The sequence below is a fragment of the Copadichromis virginalis genome, linkage group LG7 (assembly GCF_057382275.1).
Source record: "Copadichromis virginalis isolate Kocher_CV1m ecotype Utaka linkage group LG7, C_Virginalis_male_GT1.1, whole genome shotgun sequence".
In the NCBI taxonomy this organism is placed as follows: Eukaryota; Metazoa; Chordata; class Actinopteri; order Cichliformes; family Cichlidae; genus Copadichromis; species Copadichromis virginalis.
In genome coordinates, this window is record NC_140624.1 from 57,091,070 (window position 1) to 57,109,397 (window position 18,328).

An 18,328-nucleotide genomic window follows, 5' to 3' on the forward strand; every position below is an offset into this window, starting at 1 on the left:
TCTTGTTCAGTGGTGGTCGTCTTTCAGCCTTTCTTACCTTGGCCATGTCTCTGAGTATTGCACACCTTGTGCTTTTGGGCTCTCCAGTGATGTTGCAGCTCTGAAATATGGCCAAACTGGTGGCAAGTGGCATCTTGGCAGCTGCACGCTCGACTTTTCTCAGTTCATGGGCAGTTATTTTGCGCCTTGGTTTTTCCACATGCTTCTTGCGACCCTGTTGACTATTTTGAATGAAACGCTTGATTGTTCGATGATCACGCTTCAGAAGCTTTGCAATTTTGAGACTGCTGCATTCCTCTGCAAGATATCTCACTATTTTTGACTTTTCTGAGCCTGTCAAGTCCTTCTTTTGACCCATTTTGCCAAAGGAAAGGAAGTTGCCTAATAATTATGCACACCTGATATAGGGTGTTGATGTCATTAGACCACACCCCTTCTCATTACAGAGATGCACATCACCTAATATGCTTAATTGGTAGTAGGCTTTCGAGCCTATACAGCTTGGAGTAAGACAACATGCATGAAGAGGATGATGTGGACAAAATACTCATTTGCCTAATAATTCTGCACTCCCTGTATATTAGCTGTATAATACCAGTAGGCCAGCTCTAATAGTAATTTGGTATGGCTTCGCGGGCCAAATGTAATTAGGCTGCGGGCCAAATTTGGCCCACGGGCCAGAGTTTGACACCTATGTTTTATGCGCACCTGCTGTTGAAGACTAAATCTGTGTGACACTGCAACTCTGTGCACGAGTATGTCTTAATGTCTATTTTTCCTTTCCCGCAGCATATGTGTACCAAGTGTGGAATTTCAAGCAACAGCAGGACATGCCCTGTGTGGCTGTGCCAGATCTGCAATGAACAGATAGAGGTGAAGGAAAAGGAATGATGAAGAACAGATTCCATGTTGTGCCACATTAGTCTGCCATTAGTCTTTTGTCACGATAATACTGTTACACAATTCTGTTTTTATGATGATGTTGTGCTTGCTGAGGTCGCTGCCCTGGGGAGCCCAAACTCTTTAAACAAATGCTCATTCCTATCATTCATACAGAATAAGTACTCAGTAATACTGCAGATACAAAGAGGTCATGTTTTTGCATCAAATAAAAGAATTCAAATTAAACAAATAAATTGGAGTTAAAATTATGGCCACTAGAAACTGACTTCAGCTATGCTTAAAAACACAGTATGTCTATACAATATCTGCCAAAGCACTGTCCCTGTAACACATGTTACACATGTTTGAATTGTGTGAGCCATTTCCATTCTTGGAAAATATTCCAGTGATGCAAATCTTTGTGTTACTGCAGGTACAGAAGCGTTCAGGAGCTTGGTTCTTTAAAGGAAGAGAGCAACTGGGTCTGCCTGCCCCCCTTCCTCTGTCCAGACCTGGACAGTCGAGCACAGAAAACTGCTCTACTCCAGCAGGCTACAGTGGATCACATCAGGGATACGGTATTTTTTTGGAAGTGAATGTTTCTCACATTTGTGCATGGGTTTTCAGATATGCCTCTTAAGAACTGATAAAAACCATAAGAGCTAAATACGAGTTGTCTTTTGATCTTATGCCAGAGATATGCTTCTTTTATTTTATTTTTATTTAAAAGCTGAATTAGCGTATAAACATCTTGGGATGCATCTCCTTGTTTTTGAAGGTGTTGTCAGACAAAAAAAAAATGGAAAAATTGCCACCTTATTGTGGTAGAGGTTGATCCCTAATGATACCAGAGCAATTTGTCTCTGGTTGGGTTTCCCAAAGCAACCTGATTGCTCACCTGAGGTGAGGGCCAAACTAAGTACAATTCAGAAGATATCAATGGCATGGCAATGGTAGTTTGCTTGGATCAGGGTTACTGGGAGTCTCCTGGAGTCAGACCTGGGGGAGAGTGCTGGTGACTAGGCCCTAACCCACAGGGCCCAGCTTGGCTCTGGTTGGTCCTGCACCCACCACCCACATGAGGAGCTGAAGCAGTATGGTGCAATGTGTCAAAGGTAGAGGTACTTAAGTTCTTTGTGACCACTTTACTAATTTTTGGGGTTTTTTTGGTCTCTTTGTGGATATTTTCTGTCTTTTGGAGTTGTAACTTTCCACCATGAAATATTAGTGGTCCCAGGGGGACCTGGCAGTCCCATTCGGTAATGCATCTATTGAAGTGAAACATTATTCTAACAGTGATGATAATCTTACTTTGACTCCCAGAGCGCATTGCAGGGTCACAGCAGCACAAGTCTTTTGGATCAGAACAATGGGAACAGACAGCAAAAACAACAGCTGACAGTTGTAATGAGGGTCATTCCCATCCAGCCGCTGTAATGAAGACAGAGAGACATGTGTCAGCCTCCAAACCACCTCAGGCAAACACAGAGCACACAACCCCTAACTCAGGTAAAGTCACACTGATCCTTCTAAGAATAAGCCCAGCACTACAAGGCTAATTTCTAAATGTTCCAAATGAACACTGATACATAAAAAGACACTTCAGATTGTGTTAACTGCTGATTATATTTTATAAAATCTCAAGTACCTGCTGCAGGTATGGAGAACCATCACGCGGAAAGACAAGAAACATTGCCCCCTCCAGCTGTGGAGGAAAAAAGACCACCTGTTATCTCTGGCTCTGTTTCATCTCATAAGCCTGTCTCCAGAGTTGGTCCACCTGTTAACCCACCTGCCAACAACCCTGCTCCTCCCAGACCCCCACCAGATCAAACAGAGGAAGACAACAATGACTATGACTCAGATGATGCCAGTAAGATTATTCCTCAAAATTTAAAACCTTTATTTGTTGAAGACAAATGTATTATTACTTTTATTTTTTGCAACGTGTATGTCTGTGTGTTTCTTACAGCCACTCTGGGATCTCTGGAGTTCACTCTACTCTATGAACAGGAGAACCATGCACTACACTGCGGTATTGTTAAAGCTAAGGTGAACGCTCATACACATGTATGAATAGAAATGAGATAACAACACAAAATAAAAGATCAGTTAAAATAGGACAAGATAAGTAATTCGGGCAACGTGGTTCAGGGGGTTGGGAAGCTCATCTTGTAACCGGAAGGTTGCCGGTTTGATCCCCAGCTCTGTCTGTCTTGGTCGTTGTGTCCTTGGACAAGACACTTCACCTACCGCCTACTGGTGATGGCCAGAGGGGCCGATGGCGCAATATGGCAGCCTCGCTTCTGTCAGTCTGCCCCAGGGCAGCTGTGGCTACAACTGTAGCTTGCCTCCACCAGTGTGTGAACGTGAGAGTGAATGAATAGTGGAATTGTAAAGTGCTTAGAGGGTCTCGAAAAGCGCTATATAAATGCAATCCATTATTAATGAAGATTGGAAATGATATAGTAATAATAATATTATACAGACAGATTAGACAAGATAAAATCTGTGTTTTGGCTCTCGGAGGAGGCGGACGCACTTTTTCTCCTCTCCTCTCCCTTATCTTCCCTGCTTAGTTTTTATGTCCTTGTCTAGTCTTGTGTTTTTTGTATTACTTTCCCTGGAACACTCTCTCACAGTCTGTTTCTAAAACCTAAAGAGAATTATGGATTTGATCAACTGGTCTCTGAATGCTATTGACACCCTTTTCTCAACGAGAAGTCTGGGCTCGGGAGAGCCCGAGTGCCCTGGAGGGACTTTCCCTGCCGGATACACGATGGACGGGTGGCAGACATGGAGGATCGTGTGCCTGGCGGGACTGTCGATCGAGGACGCTGAAGATATCTACCTATTCGGAACCGTGATAACAGGGTTTTTGCTGATCGGAGCTGGCTTGGCCCTGGCTTATCTGAGAATTAAGCAGTGTTGGGAAGGTTACTTTTAAAATGTATTCCATTACAGAATACAGAATACATGCCCCAAAATGTATTCTGTAACGTATTCCGTTACGTTACTCAATGACAGTAACGTATTCTGAATACTTTGGATTACTTAATATATTATCATGCTTTTTACAACAACGTGAATGTACTATTGCTGGGTGATTTATTACTATTACTGAAGGTCCGCGACTCCGAACTGTAGTAAAGGGACCTCTGACTAATACGGCGGGGTCCGTGTCGGCTCGTAGCCGAAAAATAGCTTTACTTTGTTGTGTGGGTCAACTTTTCTTGCGAGAGACAGAGAGAGGCGTTGAAAGGCTGCTCCAACGGAACTTATTGTTTTCGGAGGAAAACACGAACACGGTGTACAGTCGAGTCTTAATAGCTTACTTACAACTGGGCTCGTCAGGCACTCTTCTTGGCTGAAGTGGTTATTATTATATTTACATGCTTCCAGCTCCAGTTTTTGCTCGATGACAACTCGTACCTTTCCACTCCCCTTTTTCTCCCTCCTCGCGCTCACAGACATATAGCGGGTATGGCAGTCCATTCTCCCTGCAACACGGACTACACTGCCCATGATGCTACATTCTTTAGAGCTATGCTTGTAGCATTCTGCCTGTTAGCTTAGCACAACAACAACAACAAGGAAATGCGCTCTCTCACCCAGGAAACACACAGTCGCAGAGAGAGAGAGAGAGCGTCGCCCTGTAACCATGGCAACCGTAACGCTGCCGCCTGGAACGAAAGAACGTAGCTGTCAAACAAAACCCAAACAGTCCTGACCCGCGACAATATGAAACAGGAAAGTACCGCAGTGTAATCCATTTATTTCAACAAAGTAACTGTATTCTGAATACCACCTTTTTAAACGGTAACTGTAACGGAATACAGTTACTCATATTTTGTATTTTAAATACGTAACGGCGGTACATGTATTCCGTTACTCCCCAACACTGGAATTAAGAAAGCGGAACCGGCTGTTCAAACCCCCCCAAGGCTGCCTGCTGGGATTGAAACGATGGGACGAGGCGCAACTTCTCAGAACAGGCTCATTGAGAGCAGCATGGATAAGACCTTGGAGACTCTTACAGCTGCCGTGAATACTCAGAATAACACCTCTGAGTGTACATTGGATTACATCAAGGAGAGGCCTGCTAAGAATAACACCTTTGTTAAGTTGGATTACATCGTGGAACAGCTGACTGCAGTCGTGAGTTCTCAGAATCGGCTCTCTGAGCAAAAGAATGACAACACCACGGAACGCAAGTTTGATACCATCATGGGGAAGCTCGCGGTTTTCCAACGGGAGATTGAGAGACCAGTGTCGGAGTGTTAAAGAACAGCTTTGAAATTCTCACGAGTTGTTGCAAAAGAAAAATTACCATCACAATCCAGCTACCCCTTTGGCGCCAGCTGTGGGCTCAAGGCTGGAGCCGAACAAAAACTCCCTGATAACGACTGTGTTGAGTCTGTTCCTTCCCATTCCATGCAAGGCCACCTGGGTTGGCTGGAAGACTGTTTACTTAGCCTGGCAGGGCGAAGGACACTGTCTCAGCTGAACTATGGACACGCACACACATACATATACTGATACTGATAAGCACTCACTGACGCATCACCCTCCCTACCCCGGATCCAACGCCACCTCCAACACTTACCTCCCCTCTGATGTGGACATCGGGTCAGCTGGAGGCGCAGTCGAAGATTGCAGCGATCCCAGATCAGATGTACACACTGGAACACTTTCCCATGTTGCTTGTCTGTGTTTATTGTGCTATGTTGTGTTGATATCTGTGCATTCCTGTATTATCCTTTTGTGTTACACATTTCGATGTTTTTTTCCTCGCTACCTAGCCTGACCTGTCTCCCCAATGTGATGTTTGTGTATTGTATGTACGGTCGGCAAGGTCTGTCATCTCGGTTGTGGGCAAAAGACCTGCAACTGACAAATAAAGGCTATCTCATCTCATCTCATCTCATCTCATCTCATAAAAACAGACCATATAGAAGATAAGACAAAACAAAACATTTAAGGTGATGGCTGGAAAAGCAACAACATAAAAATTATAAAGTGGGACAAGGTAAACGAGTACTTGAAAGGAGAAGACAAAAGGACACAATACAACACAGGAAAATATGTGCCAAAACAAAACATCTCAGGTCCAACCAAACTAATAATGGACAGGACAAAATGAGACAAGAAGAACAAGAAGGGACAATTGGGACAAGACATGCCATGTCTAGAAGAAATGAGAATAGACAAGAAGAAATAAGGAGCTTAATGTTTTCATTGAGCATTCTGAAACCCGATGTCACAAGCACAGAGACTGAGTCTACTTTGAGACTTGTCAATCTCAAAGTGGGTCACATAGAGCATGCAATGCTTTGTCATCACTGTAGACACTAATGGGAGCCATAATTTAGAAACTACACATGATGTTGTATTCAAGAAGATTTGAAGTTATTTGAAACTATTGATTAAGGCCAGCACGGTGGCACGGTGGTTAGCACTGTTGCCGCACAGCATGAAGGTCCTGAGTTCAATTCCAACATCAGGCTTTCTGTGTGTCTGCGTGGGTTCCCTCCGGGTACTCCGGCTTCCTCCCACCGTCCAAAGACATGCAGCTTGTGGGGATAGGTTAATTGGATAATCCAAATTGTTATTAGGTGCGAATGAATGTGAGCGCGAATGGTTGTCTGTCCCTGTGTGTTAGCCCTGCGACAGACTGGCGACCTGTCCAGGTTGTACCCTGCCTCTCGCCCTATGACAGCTGGGATAGGCTCCAGCGCCCCCCGCGACCCTGAAAAGGATAAGCAGAAGCGAATGGATGGATGGATGATTAAGGCCATAAAATCTATAGAAAAATGTTTACTGAGACAAAGGAGCTGAAGGCTGTTTACACAAAGCCTTCTTTTTGGTCACTGGGAGGTTTAAAACACTTCTGGCAGGCTTCATTTTCAAACCCTGAACTTACATCCATATTTAAATACAGTGTATACACAAGACAGAACAAGGTAAAATGGGATATAAGAGAGACGTTAACAATAAAAACAAACAAAAATAATAATATAATAATAATATTTTCATCTCGAATGAATCCAAGCATTGTGTTTCTTGTTTTTTTCAGGGTTTAAAAGCAATGGACTCAAATGGACTTGCAGACCCATATGTTAAGCTGCACCTGTTACCTGGAGCCAGTAAGGTATTTACATGCTTACTTATTTATTTTACTCATTTAAGAAGTAAGATTTTAAAAACAACAAGCTAATCTTTATGTACAAATAAATATGGCAGAATAGCCAGGAAAATGTTGCCTATATACAGGGTAGGAAGTAATTATTTGATTCCCTGCTGAATTTGTACATTTTGCAGAATTCAACCCCCCACCCCACCCCAATAATTTTGGCTCCCACAGATTTGCTGTGTACCTGTGTGGCTCTCAGATTACAGTCAATCAGTTAATCATTTTTTAGATATTCCTGATCTCAATTTGTTATAAAGCGCGCGTGTCCACAAAATCAGTTTCTTCCATTCCAACCTCGCCACCACCATGGGCAAGAACAAAGAGCTGTCAAAGGAAATCAGTGAGAAGACTGTAGACCTGCGCTAAGGCTACAGTGGGTCACAAGACCATCAGCAAGAAGCTTAGTGAAAAGGTGACAACTGCTGATGCAATTATTTGGAAATGGAAGACTATAAAATGACCATCGGTCACCCTCAAGCTCAATGCAAGATCTTGCCTGGTGAGAATGATAATGACAAAGGTGCTGAATCAGCCAAAAAGCTACATGGGAGGACCTTGTTAATGATCTGAAGACATTTGACACCACAGTCACCCAGAACACCATTGGTAAGACACTAGATTGTAATTGAAATATTGCAGCACCCACAAGACACACAGATTACCTGTCCATTAGGGAACCTTAAAATTTTGGACGACAACCTCCTTCCCTCAGCCAAAACACATGGATGGATCTTCTAGCATAACAATGACCCAAAGCATATCACAACAAAAGGAGTTGCTAAAGAAGAAGCACATTAAGATCATGGAGTGACCACACCAGTCGCCAGACTTCAATTATTTAAAAAATCTATGGAGAGATCATAGCTTCAAATTGCCGAGGAGCAGTTGAAAAACCGTAAAGATTCAGAGGGTTTTGTAAATTTGCAAACAGAAAAAATGTGTGATTTTTTTCTGGATTTTTCTCTCCGTTAAAATTAAGCTACGATGGAAATGTTAAGACTGTTCATTTCTTTATAATTAAGAAAATTTATAAATTCAGCAGAGGATTGATTAACTGTTTCACCAACTGTATTAATTTAACAGAAATTGACATTAGCAGGAAATTGGAGGATGGGATGTACGCAATGTGACCCAATAAATGTAAATACAGTGTTAGAAAGCTCCTAATGACAATCCTGTTTGAGAAGATGGTGTTTTGGTGAATTTATTTGATTTGAAATGCTCTTATATTATATAATATTGCAATAACAAACTGACTAATGCTCATAGCCTTAAATTTAGGTTGGCTGGTACATCGCTGATAGGAGTACTGTGTCATTTTGAGTGAAATAGAATAATCAGTTTGCTTTGAGCTAAGTGTTTGATGTTCTGATGGGCATTGGTTCTCAGTTATTCCTCAGTTTCTTTTATTACTTGAGAAATTCATCTGAATTTCTTATCTTTAGTCTAATAAGCTTCGTACCAAGACACTTAAAAACACCTTGAATCCTGTTTGGAATGAAACCCTGGTTTACCATGGCATCACAGATGAAGAAATGTCACGCAAAACCCTCCGGTATGAACGACTTTTACATACTTTAACACTGATTTGCTACTTATATCAAAATAAAAGCTTTCATGGAGTGCATCGTTTGTTGTTTGCAGGCTTTCGGTGAGTGACGAGGACAAGTTTGGACACAATGAATTCATAGGAGAGACACGAGTGGCCCTCAAGAAACTGAAATTTAATGAGAAGAAGAACTTCAGTGTTTGTTTGGAGAGAGTGATCCCAGTAAGTCTGAGGGCAAAACCGACAATACGATGAGGTTTTGACCTGCTCTAAATATTTGCTTAATAAGGCACATAGTTAGCTACTGTTTTTCTGTTAGTTTAACTCAGCACTGGCAGATGAACTCACAGCACAGCTCAAGTACATGAGATGCAAAAATGAGTACAGATCACAAGAGATGCCAGTGTTTTTAAACTGTGAGTCACACATTATCTGAAATGAAGGTTACACATTGTTTTGTATTTTGGTGCAAAACAGCATCTTAGAGGATGACAAAGCAGTTCAGAACATCTTATCTTGTTCTTTCCTTAGACATTTTAGTAAAGCACTAGTAACTTGCTGCTTCCAAAGGCATAAAGTACTTTTGCAATCGAGTGAAATCTTCACATTTTCCGCTTGGTGTAGGTACGTGGTCAGTCTGGGCCACAAGATTACTCATTACAGTGTAAGTGGTTACCTCAGGGACACCAAGGGGACACAGCTCTGGCTATAGCTGCATAAGTCCCATTTTGCTTCGGTTTAAACTTGCTTAAGGGACAACAAATGAAAAGAAATCGAATTTAAGGGGGGAGCGAGTTAAAACAGCTTGTTTCAGATAGTGAATGAACTGAGAGCTTGCACCAAGGCTCAGTATAAAACAAATGAGAATCTTTTAAAACCACAAATCACCCAAAACTGTCAGGGGTGTTGTGTGGATGCTAGGAAAGGAGGACCTAAACGCTGGACTCACAGGTAGGTGAAGGCTGGTGCTTATTATGACGAGCAGGTGAGCTGAACATAAGATGGCTCGCTGAACTGAAATGACTGGCTGAACTGAACACACGTACAGAGTAGACAACATTAACATCAATGAGACGACAAAGACCAGGATGAAACTGAGGACTTAAGTACACTGGCTAATGATGATGATTAGGGACCGGTGAGAACACAGCTGAACATAATGAAACAGGAAGTAGAACTAATGACACTGAAACAGAGGGGTGGCACGGTGAAGCGGGAAATATGAATGTGGAACATAAACTGAACATGAACTGAATACAGCTGGTGAACCACCCAGGAACCCTGACAAAAACTACTTTGGTGGCCAAGAATACATCTAATGTATTAGTTCCCTTTTAAAAACACTAGTATAAATGGAATTCTCGGTATGTATAATTTCGTGATAGGTCTGTCTGCTGATCCTCTAGTAGGATTAACCACCAGAGCAGCTGTTTTAAAACAGTTATTATTTATAGTGCTCATATAATAACATTTTATTCATTGAAAACTGAACATCTTCAGGTGGACCTTAAATGGATCTAAACGTGAATGTTTTAATCACAAATGGCTAGACACTTGAAGAGATAAAATGTATTATTTTGTACTTTATGCATACATATACACTTAATAGTGTATATGGAAAAAGTATGCATAGCTTGGTGTCCAGTTTTATTACCCTGTGGCATGCACACTGACAAAACCTGAAATTAAAGATTACGAGGTACCCCAATACTTTGTCCATATAGTTTGCAGGCCATACATTGTAGAAGTGAAAGTCTTTGACGAATTGTTTGAAAAGTTCTCATAAATACTGGAAACAGGAAAGCATTTTCTACAGTATGACTGGATTCTGCTTGACACCTTAAGTTTTGTATGGTCTATGGAAATGGGATACAACATGTTACTTACTGATCTTTAACCGTGCTTAAATAGCTGTTTTCCCGGGTTTTAGTTCTTATACTAAGAAATGCTGAAGTAGTCCTTGAACAGGGACATTTCCTATTTTACTTCTATACACACAAACTAATGATAAAGGCTCTAGCTTCAATCATGATGAGGATGATGATGATAATGATGATGGTTTGCTCTCTGTACAGGTGAAGAAGGCTGTAGGAGGATCCATCCGTGGCATGGCTCTTTATGAGGATGATGTAAGACCTTCACATAGATCTTACCACTGTGCATTAGTTAATATACGTATTTAAAAAATAGAAATTAAAACATATAAGCTACATTTGTGTAAATGTAAAATATATAACATTACACAGTTTCAAATAAAAATCAGGTAATATACTTAAGGCCACTGTTCCTTTTACAGGCATCTTCTATACTGATGTTACTTATGTTCTTTTATTCGATGTATCTTGCATTTGCTTATTTTCAGGTTTTATCTGAAGGATGTATGTATATACAGTGGGGCAAAAAAGTATTTAGTCAGCCACCGATTGTGCAAGTTCCCCCACTTAAAATGATGACAGAGGTCAGTAATTTGCACCAGAGGTACACTTCAACTGTGAGAGACAGAATGTGAAAAAAAAATCCATGAATTCACATGGTAGGATTTGTAAAGAATTTATTCGTAAATTAGGGTGGAAAATAAGTATTTGGTCACCTCAAACAAGGAAAATCTCTGGCTCTCACAGACCTGTAACGTCTTCTGTAAGAAGCTTTTCTGTCCCCCACTCGTTACCTGTATGAATGGCACCTGTTTGAACTCATCATCTGTATAAAAGACACCTGTCCACAGCCTCAAACAGTCAGACTCCAAACTCCGCCATGGCCAAGACCAAAGAGCTTTCGAAGGACACCAGGAAAAGTATTGTAGACCTGCACCAGACTGGGAAGAGTGAATCTACAATAGGCAAGCAGCTTGGTGTGAAAAAATCAACTGTGGGAGCAATCATCAGAAAATGGAAGACATACAAGACCACTGATAATCTCCCTCGATCTGGGGCTCCACGCAAGATCTCATCCCGTGGGGTCAAAATGATCATGAGAACGGTGAGCAAAGATCCCAGAACCACACGGGGGGACCTGGTGAATGACCTGCAGAGAGCTGGGACCAAAGTAACAAAGGTCACCATCAGTAACACACTACAACGGCAGGGAATCAAATCCCGCAGTGCCAGACGTGTTCCGCTGCTGAAGCCAGTGCATGTCCAGGCCCGTCTGAAGTTTGCCAGAGAGCACATGGATGATACAGCAGAGGATTGGGAGAATGTCATGTGGTCAGATGAAACCAAAGTAGAACTTTTTGGTATAAACTCAACTCGTCGTGTTTGGAGGAAGAAGAATACTGAGTTGCATCCCAAGAACACCATACCTACTGTGAAGCATGGGGGTGGAAACATCATGCTATGGGGCTGTTTTTCTGCCAAGGGGACAGGACGACTGATCCGTGTTAAGGACAGAATGAATGGGGCCATGTATCGTGAGATTTTGAGCCAAAACCTCCTTCCATCAGTGAGAACTTTGAAGATGAAACGAGGCTGGGTCTTCCAACATGACAATGATCCAAAACACACCGCCCGGGCAACAAAGGAGTGGCTCCGTAAGAAGCATTTGAAAGTCCTGGAGTGGCCTAGCCAGTCTCCAGACCTCAACCCCATAGAAAATCTGTGGCGGGAGTTGAAAGTCCGTGTTGCTCGGCGACAGCCCCAAAACATCACTGCTCTCGAGAAGATCTGCATGGAGGAATGGGCCAAAATACCAGCTACTGTGTGTGCAAACCTGGTAGAGACCTATAGCAAACGTTTGACCTCTGTTATTGCCAACAAAGTATTGAGTTGTATTTTTGTTATTGACCAAATACTTATTTTCCACCCTGATTTACGAATAAATTCTTTACAAATCCTACCATGTGGATTCATGGATTTTTTTTTTTCACATTCTGTCTCTCACAGTTGAAGTGTACCTCTGGTGCAAATTACTGACCTCTGTCATCATTTTAGGTGGGGGAACTTGCACAATCGGTGGCTGACTAAATACTTTTTTGCCCCACTGTATGTACTGTAGCCTAAAGTAGTTTCTTCAGATTCCCCGGCTTCAGCTCTTATGGTGAAGCCAAGTATTACCACTGCTTATTAACCACTGCTGTGCACTGCCTTTGTGCCAGACAATGACCTGATCACATACTATGTTAATTATATCAGACAGATGTTACTGATCATTTTTTATTTATTTATTTTACTTTTTCTGTCATCAGTTATATTCATTTAACAGCCATGGTAGATCTCACTTTTTTCTGTCCCAGTAATCCTTTTGTCTCATGTTATCTTACATAAAACTGGTCTGATGAGTTTCAGTAAGTTATACAGATATCTTACTATGTGATTTTGGGAACAGGACACTTTGCCTCAGTAGATACTCAAATTGTGGTTTATTGTCTTTCAAATAAGGCATGAAAGTGGTTGCATCACTATCCAGGCAAAAACTATGAGTTTTCAGTTCAGTAAGAGAAAAACTTCAACTCATATTGGCACTATATAAAAAAATAAACAAAGCAAGAACATGGTGCTTTACATAGTAGGTTCAAGATTTTACTGTATTAAAAAGAGAATCCCAACATTTCTGTAATAGAAAGCAACTGGTGGCTTGAGATGAAGTCTCAAGTGAAATGACGCTAAAACTTGCTAAGTAAACACAGGCTGGAGAAAGATTATGGATGCTGGATACTGCGTGCATCCTTTTGTGAGATGAGCTGAAAATAGAGCTCTTTGGTCACAGTGACACTGCTTATGTTTAGAGAAACAAGGAAGTGGCGCACAACCCAAAGACAACTATCCACATTGTGAAACACACTAGGAGTACACTAAGAGTATTGTACTGTGGGGATGCTTCAATGCATCTGGAACAGAGAATCTTGTCAAGGTGGAAGGACTCATGAGGAAAAAATAATATGTGAAGATTTGTGTAAAATCTGTGGGGTGCCTGAAAACCAAGATCTATGCTGAAGACCATCAGATGTGGAGGAACTTATTTAACAGAACTTACTTAAAAAAAAATTTCATAACGGGGTTCATAGTTTTATCCTCATTTGTACTTCTAGTTACATCTCAGACAGATGCAAATTCTCCAGCCATCGCAGAGTAAAACATAGGTCCTAGGACAGAACCCTGTGGAACTCCATGGTGAACTTTTGGGTAGAGATTTATCCCAGTGACATATTTTAGTGTGTTTACTACAAAGACAAATTTGTTGAAATAGTTTTCATTTATTTATGTTAAAGTTATTTGGTACATGTCACTTACGCATGTGTGTTCACAGCTGAAAGAAGTTGAAAACTCAGAGGAGAGGGGCCGTATCTTGATATCATTGATGTACAACAGCCAGCAGAGTCATTTGATAGTGGGTGTGGTCCGATGTGCTCACCTGGCTGCAATGGACTCCAATGGATACTCTGACCCGTTTGTCAAAGTGTATGTGTTTTTTCCAGCTGCATCTGCACTAATGTCACTACATAGATAAACTCTCTATGACAGTGGGGAAATCCTTTTTTCATTTGTTTGGTTTTTTTTTACTTTGCTTTGCTAAGAATTGGACACAAGTATCAGTAACACATCTTGCCTCCTCAGTAAATATGAAGCTGGAGTGACAGTTTCTTAAGTTAACTAGCCTAGACCCGTCAAAGTTAAAAATATGGAATAAACTCAAAATAGACTTCTGATTATGATTATCACTGCTAATCTGACTTAACTGTTGAAATGTGCTTCGTTAACATTTAAATAGATGTTAAATTTTCGAGCAAAGTCAGTGAGCTCAACAAAGTAAATAAACATTCCCAGAAATCTTGAACTTCATTCCCAAGGGATGGCATTTTACCTTTGTTGTTCTGTCCTCTTTGATAGATGTCTCAAGCCAGACATGGGAAAGAAAGCTAAAAACAAGACACAGATCAAAAAGAAGACACTTAACCCAGAGTTTAATGAGGTGAGTCTGCGGATTTTGCCATTTTCTGCCCATCCAGATTTCACTCACAGTTTTGTAATAAACTTTCTTCTGTCACTATGTTATAGGAGTTCAGTTATGAAATTAAGCATGGTGAGCTAGCCAAGAAAACACTTGACATCTCAGTCTGGGACTATGACATGGGGAAATCCAATGATTTTATTGGTAAGTTAATAACTTTGATCACATATCCTTATTGATGCTTGTCCACTTCCTGATTTTTTGTATGTTTGTCACACTTAAATGTTTCAGATCATCAAACAAATTTAGACACAAAAGGCAGTCTCTAAATGAAGGTGTTTATTATTGAGAGGGAAAAAATCCAAACGTACATGGCCCTGAATGAAAAAGTGATTGTGCCCTAAACCTAATAACTGCTTGGGCCACCCTTAGCAGCAACAACTGCAATCAAGCGTTAGCGATAACTACCAATCAGAGAAAATTTGGGCCACTCATCTTTGCAGACTTGTTGTAATTCAGTCGCACTGGAGAGTTTTCAAGCATGAACCACCTTTTAAAGGTCATGCCACAGCATCTCAATCGGGTTCAGATCAGGACTTTGCCTAGGCCACTCCAAAGTCTTCATTTAGTTTTTCTTAAGCCATTCAGAGGTGGACTTACTATTGCGTCCTGGATCATTTGTCCTGCTGCAGAACCCAAGTGCCCTTCAGCTTGAACAGATGGCTGGACATTCTCCTTCAGGATGTTTTGATAGACAGCAGTGAACAGTGAAATTGAGCTCAACTCAATTATTCAGGACATCATTGGCTAATATTAAAATTTGTTTGATGATATAAAACATGTTAGTGCAACAAATATGAAAAACATTAGGAAATCGGGAAGGGGGCACACACTTGTTACACTACTGTATTGATGTAGCCACTGTTGTATCACGTATTTGTTAGTTAAGTCCAGTCATGAAGCCACAATCTGGCTGTTGTAACTGCCATCACCATGGTGTTTTGGATGTTGAAAGTGAGGGGTGGATCTGAGTGTTCTAATGAGTAGTCAATCACAGGATGTTAGCTAATAAGAATGCTCTGGTTTATCCTCTTTTCTGACTCTAATAAGTACCATAAACTATAAAAAGAACTTAATGTTGTAGTTAGTATAACTTGAAACCAGTATTAAAAGCCATGAACTCACTTGGAACTGCTGAGAATTGTTTGCCCACAGACATATATAACCGTCACTTTTTTTCCTACCAGAGAACCCCCTTGCTGGCGAGTTCAAAGACAAAGATTTGAAGCCCTTCTTGCATAGGTTTCACTTATAAGACCACGTATCTGTGTCTGTCTTTTACATGCAGTCAATTCTGTAAGCTCCTAATGTTGTGCATTATTAGACTTATTAGTGTCACAAAGATTTTCATTTTTCTGTCCAGGCAATTTATATAGAAGTTGGCCAATTATCAGAAAACCATTGACTGATCTTAGCACAGTTTGACCACTACACAATTCTAAAGCCTAGCCCACAGCTATACATCTGCCTTGTTTTAGGAACCCTCAGATGTGAACATGCTGCCACTGCAAGTATTATAAATTTAGAAATAAGCTTGTACATAATGAAATAGACAAATATTCATCTTTTATAATGGTTTCCTTTCTACCTTCAGGTGGCTGTCAGTTAGGCATCCAGGCTAAAGGAGAGTGTTTGAAGCACTGGTATGAATGCCTCAAGAATAAAGACAAGAAGATTGAGCGTTGGCATGTTCTTCTAAATGACAACACCACTCAGTTTGAGGATTGAAAGTTAAAATCTTCAACTCTTGTCTGTATTTTTTTCTCCATATCTCTCTGTAAAATGTCTTCCATGAGTGCAGGTAGACAAATAATGTACTCTTGCTTTCAATGTAGTTTGCTGCAAAATGCTATATGAAAGCTTCATTTTAAGCACTATTGTTTTTTGTGACCAACATGGATGTTGACCTTTATGCTTTTTGTCAAAAGGAGTTTATCATATCATAAACTGTATCAGACTATAAACAAATATTCTGACATGCAGTAATGTTTGAACTGATTATCGTGTTTTATGGACAAGATAACAGCCCTTTATTTTCGTCATCAAGTCAAGTATCTACAGAACTTACACATACTGATATTGATATGTATCCATGTCACCTAAGGTCATGTGTTATCATCTGATTTTCCATATTGTTTGGGTATGGGTGTTATGTTTTTATTTTCATGTGTTGTGGTACATATTTATTCTGCTTTATGCATCTGTTAAATATTACGTTAGGCACTGCAGTGAACAATCATTTGTTTTGCATGTGACATGCAGATAACATACTGTTTTCCATATCTTCATGGTCGCTACATCACCTTCTTCCATGCATGTGGGGAGTATTCAACAACCTAAAATGTTTCTGCATGAAATTATAATAATGATTATTTCAAAAACAAGTTTAATTATGCAGTGGCTGTTAGGTTGACCAGATCCTAGGAAACTAAATGTGGGGAAAAGGCACAATGTGGCCTGTGTGAATTTGAACCCAGAGACTAAGGGTTATACCTCATGTTCAGTTGTTCAGAATATTTAAACGGACAACACTGTTCTGTCTAGTATTCATCTTTGGAGTTGAAAAGGTGTTCATCCATATATACTGGCAAATCTATTATTGATCATTTTTCTTGTTCTATTTTTTGTGAGACTTTTAGGAGATGAGTTTGGTAAACAAGAACTAATAGAACTAATTAAAATGTGTGACATTGTCTAAATATATGAATATATAGGAAGAGGGAGTTAAGGGCTTAAGTAAGGGTTCCACTTTATGTCCAGTCTCACATAAAGTGGAATATCTGGTCACCGGAAGTTCTGTTTTTGGAATATGATGAAATATTGCTCCACGGGTATATCTTATATACATTTGCAGGTTGTTTTCAGTTACATATTCAACATTGTCCTGTCTGTACTGATATTGGTGCATGTCTGTAGCAACACATGGCTAATAAATAAAGACCTGATGAAACTTGCTCGGCATTTGTTGTGTATGACATGGCATAAACTTTGTCTGAATCAGGTGAGGTTCAAACCAATCAGCTCAGACAGACACGCAGCTGAAAAATTTGTGAACTTTGACTTCTCCTGATAAAACTTCTTCTGTCTAACTGGGGGAAAGTTTATAGACTCATTACACTCTAAAAAAGTCTGATCTTGAATGATCTACGAGCTATGATCTCACTTTTGATGTTATCAGAAAGGTTCTACCACAGCTGAAAAGATAGGCCTGGCAAGAACTCCAATATTTACATTTCAACTCCAAGACCTTCAGACAGAGCAAAAGGCTGTGTAGAATTAAGCTGTGAAACTCTGCAAAGGTCTGCATCAAACTATATAATGGCAAAGAACACTTTACTGACTCTAGAAAAAAAATGCAAACACAAAAACCAAGAGCAAAAAATGTCAACACACAAACACATTACAGACCATTACAACAAAAAGATAAGGAGACTAAATGAATATATAAAGATAAGCAAAACAATCACAGGAGCAACACACGAGAGACAACAATGATGTAATAAAATGGCTATAAAAATGCAAAATGGCTACTAAGTGACACAAAATGACACAAAAATCACAAGAAGGGATAAAGACAGATGACCTGGTAATAAAAGAAGCAAACAGAGAACAGAAAAAGAGAAAAAGGATAAAAGATGACCACAACAGTAAACAAAATCACCAAAAGAGAGGTGAAATGACAATAAAATAGACAAAGAGGAAACCTACTATAATGAGAGGTTAAAAAGACACAAATCGCAAGGGGAGACTCAATGACT

General features: G+C 40.4%; 1 protein-coding gene and 1 long non-coding RNA gene across 6 annotated transcripts in view; one reads left to right on the forward strand and one right to left on the reverse strand.

The window, feature by feature from the left end:
* rph3aa (rabphilin 3A homolog (mouse), a) overlaps positions 1 to 17,524 on the forward strand; it is a 48,628-nt gene extending 31,104 nt beyond the window's left edge. For 4 of the 5 annotated variants that reach the window (XM_085464394.1, XM_085464395.1, XM_085464398.1 and 1 more), the window contains exons 4-16: positions 790 to 873; positions 1,316 to 1,460; positions 2,206 to 2,391; positions 2,528 to 2,755; positions 2,855 to 2,934; positions 6,959 to 7,033; positions 8,521 to 8,630; positions 8,720 to 8,846; positions 10,700 to 10,753; positions 13,869 to 14,020; positions 14,450 to 14,531; positions 14,618 to 14,714; positions 16,165 to 17,524. In XM_085464394.1, the coding sequence (XP_085320520.1) occupies positions 790 to 873; positions 1,316 to 1,460; positions 2,206 to 2,391; positions 2,528 to 2,755; positions 2,855 to 2,934; positions 6,959 to 7,033; positions 8,521 to 8,630; positions 8,720 to 8,846; positions 10,700 to 10,753; positions 13,869 to 14,020; positions 14,450 to 14,531; positions 14,618 to 14,714; positions 16,165 to 16,298 (1,554 nt within the window). In that variant the 3' untranslated portion in view covers positions 16,299 to 17,524. The remainder of the gene's footprint in view (positions 1 to 789; positions 874 to 1,315; positions 1,461 to 2,205; positions 2,392 to 2,527; positions 2,756 to 2,854; positions 2,935 to 6,958; positions 7,034 to 8,520; positions 8,631 to 8,719; positions 8,847 to 10,699; positions 10,754 to 13,868; positions 14,021 to 14,449; positions 14,532 to 14,617; positions 14,715 to 16,164) is intronic. The other variant, XM_085464397.1, reaches the window with a different exon arrangement.
* LOC146706270 (uncharacterized) lies at positions 2,244 to 4,491 on the reverse strand. The gene is made up of 3 exons (XR_014921480.1): positions 4,222 to 4,491; positions 2,531 to 2,587; positions 2,244 to 2,313 (listed from the first exon to the last, which is right to left on the reverse strand). It is a non-coding gene; the product is annotated as an uncharacterized LOC146706270 (long non-coding RNA).
* Positions 17,525 to 18,328: the final 804 nt, after the last annotated feature.